This window comes from Dermacentor albipictus, chromosome 5 (genome assembly GCF_038994185.2).
Source record: "Dermacentor albipictus isolate Rhodes 1998 colony chromosome 5, USDA_Dalb.pri_finalv2, whole genome shotgun sequence".
NCBI lineage: Eukaryota > Metazoa > Arthropoda > Arachnida > Ixodida > Ixodidae > Dermacentor > Dermacentor albipictus.
In genome coordinates this window covers 41640950-41655078 of record NC_091825.1, presented here as the reverse complement: position 1 = coordinate 41655078, position 14129 = coordinate 41640950, and the positions used below count along the sequence as shown (strand labels likewise).

The window sequence follows — 14129 nt, the reverse complement described above, 5'->3', positions numbered from 1 at the left end:
CTGGGCGTTGTGCGCGGTGCCTTTTGGGTAGGACTAGGCCCACATTATTGCCGGACCATTCATCATTGTTCGGTACGTGGTAATCGTTAGTGGCTCAGTGGCGCCAGCCGTCAAAGGCATGGAGGCACGTAAGAAGTGTAACGCGTGGATTTCTCCTACAGCGGCGGTCGTTCTTCGCTTCAAATACGTTGCCTTAAAACGTGGAGAAAGAATGGGGAGCCAGACCCATGACGACATAATTTTCAAAGTGCCACTTGCACTTACCGCTGCAGTTAGTCGGCGCTGTCACCTCGAAACGCGTCCAGAGTATGTCCGAATGGGGTCTATGGTTTCGTTAAATCAGCAGTTGTGTGCTGTGAACTCCGGTGCGTATATATACAGCGAAGCTGTTAAAGGCTAGTTCCCCGAGTATCGTGTCCGCATCTAGACACAAAACTCCTCATCCCGAAGATAGTGCAATGACGTGCCGACCCGTGGCGGAAGTGAAGCATGCGTTAAGTGCTCCCCATACATGAGCCGATCCCGAAGAAAGTGAAATGCCAGGCCGACCCCCGGCAAATGTGCAGTTCCTCATTAAGGGACCCACATACACCGCTTCGCTGGTGTATGTGTTCAGAGTGGAAGGGCCCTTAATTTTATCTGCAATTTTTTTTCCGCTGCCGTGCACCTATATAGGCGGAGACGAGATGTACCGCGATATAGATATCTGTCGCGTGTTTGCTTAGTAAAAGTGTCTGCTGTGCGCCTTTCGTTCTCGAAGAAAAAATTAGCCTTACTCTGCACTGCAGACGCCGATGCCGTTGCCTTTCTTTCGAGATTTACGCGTATGATTTAGTAAGACTGTGTGGTGCGACGTCCTTACGCTGTTGAGACGCGTCTGTTGAATTCTCGCCGGTCTGTTGAGAAGCAGAAGGCATTGATCACAACGGCAGCGTCGACTGGGACCGCCTGCTAAACAATGGGCCGGCACAGCCTGAAATATGGTCGGATCGCCGGTTCGTCAGTACAACGTTGGGCCTTTGGCGTAGTTGATGGGATGATTTTTTTTTTCACACGGGAAAGAAGTTACTGCGGAACCCGCATGTTCACTTGCCCTCCTGCACATGTTTGTCAGGGCGAAATACATCATTATTTCCCGTAAGATGGCCTTAAACGCGACAAATCATCGTCGGAAGGGCGGTTTGGTCACCTTGCTTGCAGGGTGAAAGGTTTCCTCGTTTCCCTGAAACCACCCCGAAACGCGACCAGTGGTTTTTGAGGTAGCCCTTGCGGGTTGTCCGGTACGATACCAGGTAATTTCCCGACGCCTTCTTTCGCTACCACCTTAGTGCCTGTTTGCTGCCTGTTTAAGCGGTGAGCCCCGTGGTGGTTCGGTGCGTTACGCGACTGACAACAGAGGCTCGACTGCTTCATATTCTTGAATTCCTTCACTAAACCTCGGAGTGCGTTTTCCATGCGTACTATGCACGTATATTCCAAAAGCCCCGCAGCAGATGCGACCAAAATGAGCCGACTAAATCTACCGCTTTCCTATCACGTGAGAGCCTATTTGCCATCATCCCATTCCTCTAAACTTTTTTATGACTAGGCTTCAAGATTGTCACTTGTCACTTGACGCTCCCTCCTAGGTTCCTTTTCTTTCCCCCATGCCGAGACGCGGAAAAGAAGCAAAAAAAGAGAGAAAAGCATTTGGGAGGCTTGTTCTCTTGCTTCCTCCCGTGTTCCTCGCAGCAGCTGCGGCTGCAAATTAAAAGTATGTCGCTACTTTTAATTTTATTCAGTGAGTTTTCCCGAAGGATGGATAGATGTTATGAACGTCCCCTTCCGAATGGGGCGGTGGGTTGCTCTACCAAGCTCTTGCTATTATACTGCCTAATATCCTACCTAGGTTAGACAAAAAAAAGAGCACTATGAACTCCCACAACCAAATTTTCTGATCCCCTACTGCGCACTGTGATTTTGTACGTCTCTGTCTTTTGTCGTTTCCCTACTTTTCTTCCACCAATCCTCCAGTCGCCTCTTACTAATGTCTATTGCGGACATGTTTGTTTTAACACTGCTCCCTCTGAACCCAAGGGCTTCAAGGAGGCCAGTGGTGCCTAAATCGACCGCTGGGTAGATGTCTTCACATTCTAACTACACATGCTCCATAGTTTCCCTAGCTTTACCACAGCAAGCACATGCTTCTTCTTCCTTCTTTTATCTCGCTTTATAGGTGCGTGTTCTAAGGCATCCCGATATCACTTCGAAACGTAGTGAGCTTCCCTTTGAGTTATCATAAATGGTTTCTTTCCTGATTTCGTTTTTTCCTCTGAAGTAGTTACTCACGGGAGATTTATTTTCCATTGCCGCCACCCATGAGCTAATTTCGGCCTCTCTGACTTACCGCTTGACGTTCTTTGTTGCTGTGTTGCCCACCCTACAGGCCGCATGCTTGCTGGTAAGCTTCCTAGTTCTTTTCCTCCACTGTGAAGCAATGTTTTTCCTATACAGATACCTCAACACCCTCCCAGCCCATTTACTTTCTTCCATATTCCTCAGTCGTTCTTCATACTCAATTTTACTGCGAGCTTCCCTCACTTTAAATCTAGACCAGCCCATATCACCCTGCACACCTTCATTTGTAGTCTTCCCATGAGCGCCCAATGCCAGGCGACCCACTGACCTTTGGTTCGCATCGAGTCCTGATTGTACCCCTGGGTTAAAGCAAACAACCGCATTTCCAAAAGTAGGCCCTGGAACCATTACACCTTTCCACATACCTCAGAGCACCTCGTACCAATTGTATCCCGATAACACTCTGTGCTTCATTATGGCTGCATTTCTCTTCGCCTTCACTGTTATTGTTTTTTCCTGTGTTTCCATATATATATATTGCCTTCGTTTATCCATGTACCAATGTATTTATATTCTGTTACCCTAGGTATTTTCTGGCCCTGTATCGTCACTGTCTGTTCACTGTTTTCATCGAATACGATAACACCTGATTTTCTAACACTAAATTTCAAGCCTAAATTGTTGCCTTCCTGTCCACAGATGGCCAGACGTTCCTGACCAGACGTTGCAAATCACTTTACTTGTTAGCTAGCAACACAATATCGCCCGCATCAAATAAACCTGAAAGCTGCTGCTCTACTACTGTACCCGCCTGTTTGTATGAGACATTAAAACCGATATTACTACCTTCTAGCACCCTCTCCATCCTCACCATGTACATCAAAACAGCACTGGGGATAAAGGACACCCCTGCCTCAGTCCCTTGTTGATATGAACTTTCTCCTCATTTCTCATCCCTTTCCATTTCGATGTAGTTGCGCCATCTGTCATATCTTTTTCGAAGCATATTTTCTCATCTCTTGGTTTGTTTAGTCTGTTTTTTTTTCTTAGTGCGCTCCAGAACGCATCTCTTTGTGGGCAGCGTTGGGTCAAACGGAGTGAGCACCTTGAAATGGGAGGAGTAGTTCGCGGACTTTGTGCCCTACTACCACAAAAATTCTTCATTGAGATATTCGTTCCGCAGAGCAACGCCACCACAGTCGCCTATTTTATCTATCTCTCGTAGGTATATGTCTATTACCCTGACACGGTGGTGCTCTCGCAGAAGCATGCCCATTAGATGACACTAGGTAGGAGGTAAAAACTAAGAATGTGAGAATGACTTCGTTAAAGGGGTGGAGAGATGAAAAATTTCGTTCATGCCTTCTTCCATTGAATCGTTGCGTACTGCTTCAAGAAGCACGATACACACCACACCGTGGGAGTCATATATACCTGATAAATAATTTAATAATAGCATTATTATTTATTATACCGAGCGATTTCGGTTTCGGTTTCTGGGCTCCGGGTGACGCTATCACGTCCTAGGAGAGGAATCGTAACATGGCTTGGTTACATGGATAAAAAAAAATAGTGACGTAAAACTACGCTGCGTCGTCTGCTCGCGCATACGCGTGCTCTTCCAGCAGAGGTGAACAACTGGCAACTCGAAATGAATGTCGCGATTATTATTATTATTTCGAAAAGCAACAACAACGGTAAGAAAATATTGCGGCTTGTGAGTGTCGCTGATTCATTCTAAAGCGCCGTCAGGTTTAGCTTTGAAGTGAACCGGAAGAGGCCTAGCCACAATATCGGCGCCGCCGAACGATTAGCGGCGGTGAGGCTGCCGCCGGTGCCTTAGTGACCACTTTTCGGTCGCTGATTGGCCGCTTTGCCGTACGGCTGCCGCACAAACTAGTAGTGGTCCAATCCTCTCTAGGGCAAGGAAATCTCGTCGTTCGCTAGCAAAACCCGGCCCGGAAATGGTATGCGGCGAGTTGCCGTGCCGGTAACGTGGACGGGCCTTTACACGTTGAGAATCGCCAAGTGAACGAGAGGCCGCTCCGAGCTGCCGAACTATGCGACTCGCAGATGCTACGTCAACTGCTCTCCGCTACAACGCTATGCATGTCTTGGTTAGCCAGGGGCCAGGGCTAGCTCAGTTACAGTGTTCTAGAAGCCTGTAGCATACATATAGAAAGGATTTTTAGAACGACAGCTGAGCTAGTTGGTAAGGATTCATAATGCAAAGAAGGAGTAAGGTGTTCAGACACGGACACAAGAGAAGTGGACAACACCAACGCCGCATATCCTGGTCCCTTTCGGAGCCGCGGCCGGCTAGCGTTACACTCAACGTGTAAAGGCACGTCCACGTTACCGGCACGGCTAACTCGCCGCACGCCGTTTGCCGTTCGCGGGCCGCAGTGCGGCGTTCCTATTGTCCACTTCTCTCCTCTTGTGTCCGTGTCTGCACGCCTTACGCTTTCTTTGCATTCAGAAAGGATTTCTATATGCCTGTAGCTATGCTATGCTAGGCTATGCTCGATCGCTCGGTTAAGCAGGTTCCGTAATCGGCATTTCATCCCTACTCATCATACGTAACGTTTTCATGCTAGTGTGCTGTGACGTCAATATTTTCGTTCTTCCGCTGTCACGTCTTAACAGTCCCGCTAGCGATGGGTCTCGACCACGAGAAGGATCTTTTCTTGACTTTTTAGAGCTGAATTAAAATTATTTTGAAATGTTTGCAGCATTCAATACTCATTGTGGTTGTCCTCGCATACAGATGCAGCCTACAACAGGCTTTTTATAGTCTCAAAATTTGGTGTTTCCACCCCTTTAAGAAATGTATTTCTCGCTGTCCGTGACATTTTCCCTCCTGTATAACTAGAAATAAACAGTTGTGTTCGTTTTACAGTATTCCAGAAAAAACTTGACACTCGCGATGCCTCACCACCAAAAAAGAAGAGCCATGCACAGTTTGGCCCGAAAGGCGAAGCATCGATTGCGATACCAAAGTAGTAAATATCCACACGAAGTAAGGATATTAGTTTTCTCTCCCGCATAAACTTGTAAACATTCGCTTACTAACTAAATTAACAAGCACGGTGTCACGCGCACACAGGTGACCATGAACACATCTCACTCGAAGACCGCGGAAAGTAGCTGTCAAAACAGTGGAGCGAGGAATCATGGCAGACGCAGTGAGCGAATTGACCGTCAAGCATCACTCGCTTCAATGCGAACTAAACGTCGAAAGCACAGCGAATACCAAGCCATCGGCACTACGCGCACTATGCAAACATCACAGATAGCTTTGAAGATGGTGGCCGTGCAGTCGCGCACTTTGGCTTTGTCGCAGATCGTTTTCAAGATGCAGCGCTCACACGGCCGCGCCGTAAGCAGCAGCCGCCTGAGAAAAACGCCCCCCCCCCCCCCTTCCCCCTAGCCTCACCCCCGTGGCTCGCGTGGGACAATAGAGGGCGCGCTTCCGGCCCGCCTACTTAGCTCGCGCATGCGAGATTGAGCGGTGTTCGGCGGCTCACCCTCGCAAGCTTTCACTCGTACATACCGAATACGGAGCTCGGCTACTTTATTATTGCCCATGTACTTTATACAGAACCTCACGGCGACGGCGCTGCCGATGGCAGAAATTCGCCTGAAGTTGTCCACATCGTTGTTATCGCAATAAAACCCTGACATGAATAGGTTGGTCTGCTCGCAATGTAGAAGTGAGGCGTCTTGGAACAGCCTATTCTTCCAGGTTTACTACTGCGCATACTGCAATGTTTCTGTGCATGGTTCAAATCGTCCGGCTTTCACTTAGCGCGGGATCTTGGGGCGAGATAAAATTTATCTTTACATCTGTTATAGCGTGACGTCACATATAACTGCGCAGCCAGTGCGCGCATTCCTTTTGTACGGATAACGTGATCCCTTGTCTATGAAATAAATAATGAAATAAGTGGTGAAATAAATGGTCGGCCTTTGCTTGTTGGAATACTGCCTGTCTGCTCTATTGCACTGGCGACGAGGTTCGAATGTTCCCGCTTCTACTACCTCAGTACAGAAGCAGCATCATAGACGATCTGTAGTCGACAGCCACAGAAAGGAAAGCGGCGGCAGCCATGGCCCGGAACGGATGAAATAATCGGTACCAGAGCAACAAGTCAACGCAGTCGTCGGGAGAGCGAACGGATAAGTACACAGTCACTTCACTGGAAATGGTGAGACTACGAAAGCTAGACGAGTACGACGAGAAGGATCAGAATTTTTAATCGTATTTAGAACGCTTTGAGCATTTTGTCACAGCAAACGATATCAAAGAGGAAAAGAATCTGGCCGTGTTCTTGAGCGTGATATGATCACGAGCGTACGAGGTGCTCCAAAGTTTGGTAGTACCCGCCATTCCTGGGGACAAATTCTTTCAAGAGGTCACAGTGCTGCTGTAGAAGCACTATAGCCCAAGCTTTTCGGTGATCGCCGAACGTTGCAAATTTAACAGGCGAGCACAAGAGGAACAAGAAAGCGTCGAGGATTTCATAGTGGCCTTAAAGCGTTTAGCAAGGAGGTGCGATTCCTACTGTTCCTGCAAGACGCCCTGCGAGAGAGATTAGTGGCAGGCATAAGACGCGAAGAAACTAAACTCGCCTTGTTTGCTGAAGAAAATTTAACCTTTGATAAGGCGTGCAAGATAGCCTTGGACCGGGAGCAGGCACCGCGACAAACAGCGTTACTGCATGCAGAAGGCAGGGAAGTGGTGCTGCATGTCATGACGATAAGAGCACTGGGAACTGAAAAGAAATGGAAGCTTTGGAAGTTCAAGGACGTCAAGCGAGTCTGCGAGAGATGCAGCAAAGCCCATGACGCTAGTGTTTGCTGGTATAAGAACATCCAGTGTCACAGCTGTTCACAAATTGGCCATTTACAGATGATGTGTCCCAGTAAGCGCAGAGAACTAACGACTGCGAACTTGGCGGACTGCTCTGACAGTGACTCTGAATTAGAGGTGTACCATGTTATTAATACATTCCATTCTGGATACAAAGTGCAAGAAAACGTAGAAGGGAAATATAACTGCATGCAGATGGATACGGGAGCTGCTATAACCCTAAGTCCTCATAGTGTTAGGCTGAACGCATTTCGTCATATCAATGGCGAGCCATCGCGAGTCACCGTACGAACACACACTGGGGAACCTGTTCCAGTGAAAGGGCAATGCAACTTTCTCGTTACGACTGGAAACCAGTCTTTGCGACTGCCAGTTATCATTGCCAAAGATCACGGCAAACGGCCCCCACTGCTGATGGGGCGAAGTTGACTCGAGAGGCTAGGCTTGACTGGAAAAGAGCTGTCTATAAATGGAAGCGACGCTAGCAAAGTGGAAGCAGTGAAGCAAAAGTTCCCAGAGGTGTTTTCTAAGAAACCCGGGGTAGTGAAGAATTACGAAGCAAGGATAGTTTTAAATGGGAACTGTACGCCAGTCTTTGGCACGGCCAGAAGCGTTCCGTAAGCGCTATACGAGATAATGTAGAAAAGGAGCTGGGAAAATCCGCAAAAAAGGGGAGTTATACGCCACGTGAATCAAAGTAATTGGGAAACGCCAGTGGTTGCGATTCAGAAAAAAAGATGGCTCACTGAGATTGTGCGGAGACTACAAAGTGACCATTCATCCCGTCCTATAAGACCGATTACTTCACATTGCCTCGAGCGCAAGACTTGTACTTTGCCATAGCGGGTGGCAAGGTGTTTTGGATATTTCAGCCGCGTATCAGCAGATTCCGCTTACTACCAAGTCCCGAACACTGCTAACCATTAATACGCCCATGGGACTTTCCGAGTTCCAGCGCTTACCCTTTGGTGCAGCCAGCGCGCCAGCCATTTTTCAGTCATTCATGGATGAGGTGCTCAAAGGTATACCGCACGTGGGATGTTACATAGACGACGTCTTTCTGTCGCGAAAAAAATATCACCTGCTGCCAAAAGACGTTGGAACTAGTCTTGCGGCGGCTAATAATTACAACGTGACTCTGAAAGAAGGGTCGTTTTTTTTTTCAGAGCACTGTGACTTATCTAGGTCACACTGTGTGCTCTGACGGTATTTATCCCATGGAAGAAAATATAAAGGCGCTCACGGAAGCGCCAGAGCCCACTTGCCAAACGGAGCTAGAGGCTTATCTAGGCATGTTAAACTTCTACGCAAAGTTCTTAAGCAACATTGCCTGCGTGGCAGAACCATTGTATTGTAGGTTGCGCAAGGGCGAAAAGTGGTTGTGGGCACGGGAGTGTAGCGAAGCTTTTGCTGCCACGAAGCAGTTGCTTGCCAAGAGTACTGTGCGCACATTTTACCACGTAGCGAAACCAATTGCTCTGTCGTGTGATGCTTCGTCGTATGGGTTGGGTGCTGGCCTTTTTCACGAGACTGCTGAGGGACAAGAGAGGCGAATGGCGTTTGCGTCTAGAACACTTACATCAGCTGAGAAGGGTGAGCGGGAAGCATTAGCACTGATGTTCGGGTTAAAAAAATTTCACCGCTACTTGTATGGAAGAGAGTTCACTCTTTGCACAGAGCATCAGCCGCTGCTCGGAATATTAGGCCAATACAAATCTGTGCCGACACTTGCTGCAGCTCGAATGCAAAGATGCGCAATTAAGTTGCCAGCGTACAGGTATAAACTAATATACCGGAAAGGAAGAAACGTTGAAGTGGCTGCTACTCTGTCCAGGCTACCACGGCCTATTGTAGTGGACGACAAGCCTCCAGAGTCTCTTGCTTTTGGTCAGCATGCCACTAAAATCGGATCAAGTGGCTAAAGCTACCAGACGTGATCCCACCTTGTCTGGCGTGACACACTTCATTCTAAATGGCTGGCCTTCGCATAGCTCCGAAGAGTTGAGACCATTTTATTCACGTCGCGATGAGCTATCAGTAGAGCAAGAATGCATAACATGGGGATCAAGGGTGATCATATCTGATAATCTTCGGCTAATGGTCTTGCATCAATTGCATGAAGACCATCCTGGAGCTAGCCGCATGAAAGCTGTAGCAACAAGCTTTGTGTGGTGGCTGGGTCTCAACTTTTTGATTGAGAGCTACGTTCGACAGTGTCGGGTGTGTCACGCCATGGAGAAAGCGGCTGCGCCGGTTCCTGTGCAGCCATGTAATTATCCCACAAAACCCTGGCAACGCGTACACGTCGACTATGCTGTAAAAGGCTGCCAGGCTTAGCTTGTGTTCGTCGACATGTTCTCCAAGTAGATCGAGGTCTGGCCTGTGTCATCCACTACTGCTAACAAAACCATTGAGATGTTACGTAGTGTGTTTGCCGCCTACGGTATGCCAGAGGTACTTGTGAGTGATAATGGACCACAATTAATTTCTCAAGAGTTCTTAACGTTCTTGAGTGTGAACGGTGTAAGACATGTTTAAGACGCCGCCGTGGGATGCGGCTACTAACAGAGCGGCCGAGAGTTAGTGCAGATAACTAAACAAGCCCTATTAAAGCATGTCTTGCATGACGGACTAAACTAAAAGAAGCATTCCTTCCTGGAGTGCTTGGACAGCTATGTGATGAGTTATCGGAATATTCCACACAGTACCAGTGGCCAGACGCTGGCGGAATTGCTTTTGAAAAGACAGCCACGGGTGAAGCTTTCTGTTAAAACCATATTTTACGCGCTCCATGGGGGAGCAGCATCAGTGCATGAAAGAACACAATGATGTGTCGCATGGGGTTCCTCGATGTTTTGCTGTGGGGGGCGCTGTGTGGGTGAAAACTGTGCGAGGTGAAAGAGCGTCGTGGGACGATGGTGTCGTGACGCAGGTTGTTAGTCGCGTTACCTATCTGGGGAAAGTAACGCGGGCGGTGAGATTTTACGCATGCGGACCACGTCGGAGCCCGCTATGCCAGCCCAGGTTCCTCAAGCTTCCCGCCAGTACAAACTGCTTCTAAAGCCTCGGAAGGCGCAGCTCATCCGTCTGTTCCGATGTCTAGTGAGCCAGTCGCCATGCCACCTCTGGTGGTTCCACGCGCGACAGTCTGCCAATCATCAGCTTCCGGTATCTGACTCGCCCACCTCCGGAACAGCTGTTCCTGGCTCTTCGAACTAGCCAGACCCTGCATCTACAGCTGAGCTGCAAATCCTTCGTCGTAGAGCACACGTGTGACATCCCCCGAACAGATACCAACCCAGTGATTTTCGGAATTAATCGAAGGGGGAAGAAGCGTTATAGCGTGACGTCGCATATCACTGCGCAGCCAGTGCGCGCATTCATTTTGTACGGATCATGTGATCCCTTGTCTATATAAGTGCACTGTGAAATAAACGGTCATCCCTTTTCTTGTTGGAATGCTGCCTGTCCGCTTTATTGGAACATCTTTTTTCCGGTGTCATGCTATAATCCCCACTCCTATGCTTCCAACATCTGTTCTTCATGTTTAACAACTTCTCGTCATGAGCGCTTCGTCGCTTTTTGACAGCGTGATTTTCTACTGTGCCAAACAGGTTGCTGTTCTATACTGATGATGATTCAAAGAACCCTCCCACGGTGGTTTAGCGACTATGGTGTTGCGCTCCTAAGCAAGAGGTCACGAAATCAAAACCCGGCAGCGGCTGCTGCATTTCATTGGGGGCTACATGCAAAAATGACCGTTTCCCGTGCATTGGGGCCACACCCAAAATTAATCCGGCTTGCCCCAATACGCCGTGCCTCATCATCATATTGTGGTTTTGGCACGTAAAACTCCAGAATTCATTCTTGATCCAACAATATAGAATGCGAGTACACGCCGCGGTTGCTTATAGTAGCTATGGTGTTGCGCTGCAGAGCAGGAAGTCACGGGATCAAATCCCGGTCGCCATGGCCGCATTTCGATGGGGGCGAAACGCCAAGATACCCGAGTACTTAGATTTAGGCGCACATAAAGAAGCCCCAGGTGGTCAAAATTAACCCGGAGTCCCACACTATACGGCGTGCATCACAATCAGATCGTTGTTTTGGCACGTAAACCCGAGAAGTTAATGCAATTTTTTTACTGAGAATCTGAGTAGCGCTGAAAGAACATGGACGTACATAAGATACAACACATGGGCCGTCATCCAAGAGTTTATTTCGAAAACGTATACAATTTTATGCGGGTCACAGACACGGCATGGTATCATGTGAGACTTGGCGCGGGTATGAGACCATTAAAAAATTTCAGTTTCTTAATAAATAGCGACCGGGGTGCCGCGCTCATACAGTTGCCTACGGAATTTCGTAGACGTGCTCCTTCGGTTATCACTTGTGTTATGAGCTCTCTGGCTCCACCCATGATGCCGTAATGCTATAAAATAGGCGTGCACGCCCACATTCGTTGCAATGAAGAGCAAATCAGGTATCGGAAGATTTTCCTATACGTCAACGTTGTGCTCCCGCAGCCGGTAATTCAGGCACTGTCCAGTTTGGTCCACGCACTCAGATTCGCAGTATGGCCGGTAAACTAGCCTCGGACCGAAGAAGCTTCGATCACGGGTGGTGTACCTCCTGCCTGAATCGAACGCCAGGCCGGGTCACGTTGTCCGAGCTCTCGGTGCTGGCCATGGGGCCACCCGAGTCGACGTGCTTCCGGTCGTCCGTGAGGCCGGCCGAGCACCCTCCGCTGCTGGGGTCGTTGCTCGGGTCGACCGCCAGTGACACCCGCTTCTCCTCCGCCGGCAAGCCGTGGCTCCACAGAACGCTGCATAACGGAAGAGCAAGGGGAGCCTCACCATAGTGGTTGGCCCTCGTACTGGCTTACATGAATATAAAAAAAGAAACATATATGCTACCACAAAGGTAAACTACTGCCATTACTTAGTTCCAAGTTATTTCTGGCCTGTGCCTAGTAATTGTTCTCTCATCCTTTTAAAATTGCGATCTTTTTCCGCTATGCAACCATATTACTAGCAATGGTCTGCATAAACTATGCTGTCACCCGTCGTGGTGGCTTAGCGGCTATGGTGTTGGGCTGCTAAGTACGTCGTCGCGGGATCTAATCCCGGCCACGGCGACCGCATTTCGATGGGACCAAAATTTAGGTTTACCTTTGGTTTAGGGGGTTTAGGTTTAGGTATAGAAAATTTAGGGCGAGATTTAGGTGCACAATAAAGAGCCCCAGGTGGTCGCAATTTCCGGAGTCCGTCACTATGGTGTGCCTCATAATCAGAAACTGGTTTTGGCGCGTAAAAGCTTATAATTAAAATTTTTTTAACTATGCTGCCTGTGACGCATACCTAAATTAGCTACTATAGATTGTTTGCACTGATTTAATAGTGGCTGCCACCTTCGGGCACCATAATGTAGAGAAGCTGCATAAAGGAGAGGTGTGAAAGCACGACAGACGCGTGCTACGCCAAGCGACAAATGATTAGTAACATAGATAATCCTGAGAAAACGGCTACCGTAGAAAGGCAAAACAATGTACCCGTAATATGCTGCACTGACATCACCGTTGCCACCGTGTTCGGGTACTACCACGGTTACCGGATGCATTCAGGACGACGCGTGAGAACTAGCTATAGTAAAATAAGTTGCTCCTCTTGAAGTCACTTTTGAACCCATTCTTCAACAGGCCGTAATTTGGTGGGCTTATAGGCAGCGTAATATCGACAAAATGGAATCAGTTCAAAAAAAAGCAGTCCCATTTTCGCATACGTCTGGGAAAAGCTGGGCAGCTTTTGGGCATTTTATATAGCGGCACGTCGATAGACATATTTGTCTACCGTGTCCACGGCGGCAACACAAAACCTTATGAAGCTAAAGAAATGTTTCAGCATCCCCGTGGAGTATAGATGTTTCAAGCTACGCCAAAAATATGCTTCAGATGTCTAGACTAACGGCCAGGCTCTTACGAATAGTCATAGAAAACCGCTTGCGTAACGTTGCGCTATGCGTTAATCGAATACAGTGAAACAAAATATTCGGGGATTTTACGTGCCAAAACGGTGGTCTGTTTATGAGTCATGCCGTAGTGGGCGGATTCCGAAAATTTGGACCACCTTGGGTTCTTTAACGTGCAGCTAAACTTAAGTACACGGGTGTTTTCGCATTTCACCCCCAGTGAAATGCAGCCGCTCGAATGCATTTCGTTTAACGTACAGTAACGGAAACAATAGAAAAGCGGAAGCAGCCATAGCGCTAGCTCCATTTGCTTAGTCGCGTCGAACTTCGTCGAGACAAAACAGCGGATTTGCACAAACGTGTTGCTTTTATGCCGACCCTCTTCGTGTGGACTACGACTGCAAGATCTACCATACAATCTCAAAACTTGACCGGGTTGACCATTCATAGGAGGGAAATTCGGGTGATTTGGGACGAACCGGTAGCTCAATGCATTCATCTTTTGTCATCGTTTCAAACGCATATTGAGCAAAAAGGAAGCCAAATGTCTCTTGCCAATGCATCTCATCAACCATAGCGACAGCGCACCCATGAAGACAATTCACACTGAAGTGGGAGTCATGGGTATCACCAGGTTGACAACGGAATTCCTTAGCATACATGCGTATTATGTCAACCCCAGGAAGACTGAACACCATTCTACATTAAGGAAAATTACAAGCGTTTTTTTACCAATTTATTCTGCCCGTGGAGAGCACATTCCTACAAAAAAATGAGAAACAAACTATGGAGTATTCTTGGAGCTACACCTAAATAAACCTACAATTACCCCATACAGTTTCCAATCAAGGAAGCAAAAATTCATTTATTTGGGGCCATTTATTTGGGGCCGAGTATACTTTTGAAAGAAAAAGCAACTAAATTATTTATTTATTTGAAGAAGTAATTC

General features: G+C 47.9%; 1 protein-coding gene and 1 pseudogene across 1 annotated transcript in view; one reads left to right on the top strand and one right to left on the bottom strand.

Annotated features, from left to right (window-relative positions):
• The window catches only part of LOC135902147 (uncharacterized), a 154177-nt gene that overhangs the window by 82919 nt on the left and 57129 nt on the right, over nucleotides 1-14129 (bottom strand). Inside the window, exon 8 of the mRNA XM_070538356.1 lies at nucleotides 11843-12038. Coding sequence (XP_070394457.1) covers nucleotides 11843-12038 — 196 coding nt within the window. The remainder of the gene's footprint in view (nucleotides 1-11842; nucleotides 12039-14129) is intronic.
• Nucleotides 6543-10876, top strand: LOC135902100 (uncharacterized; annotated as a pseudogene).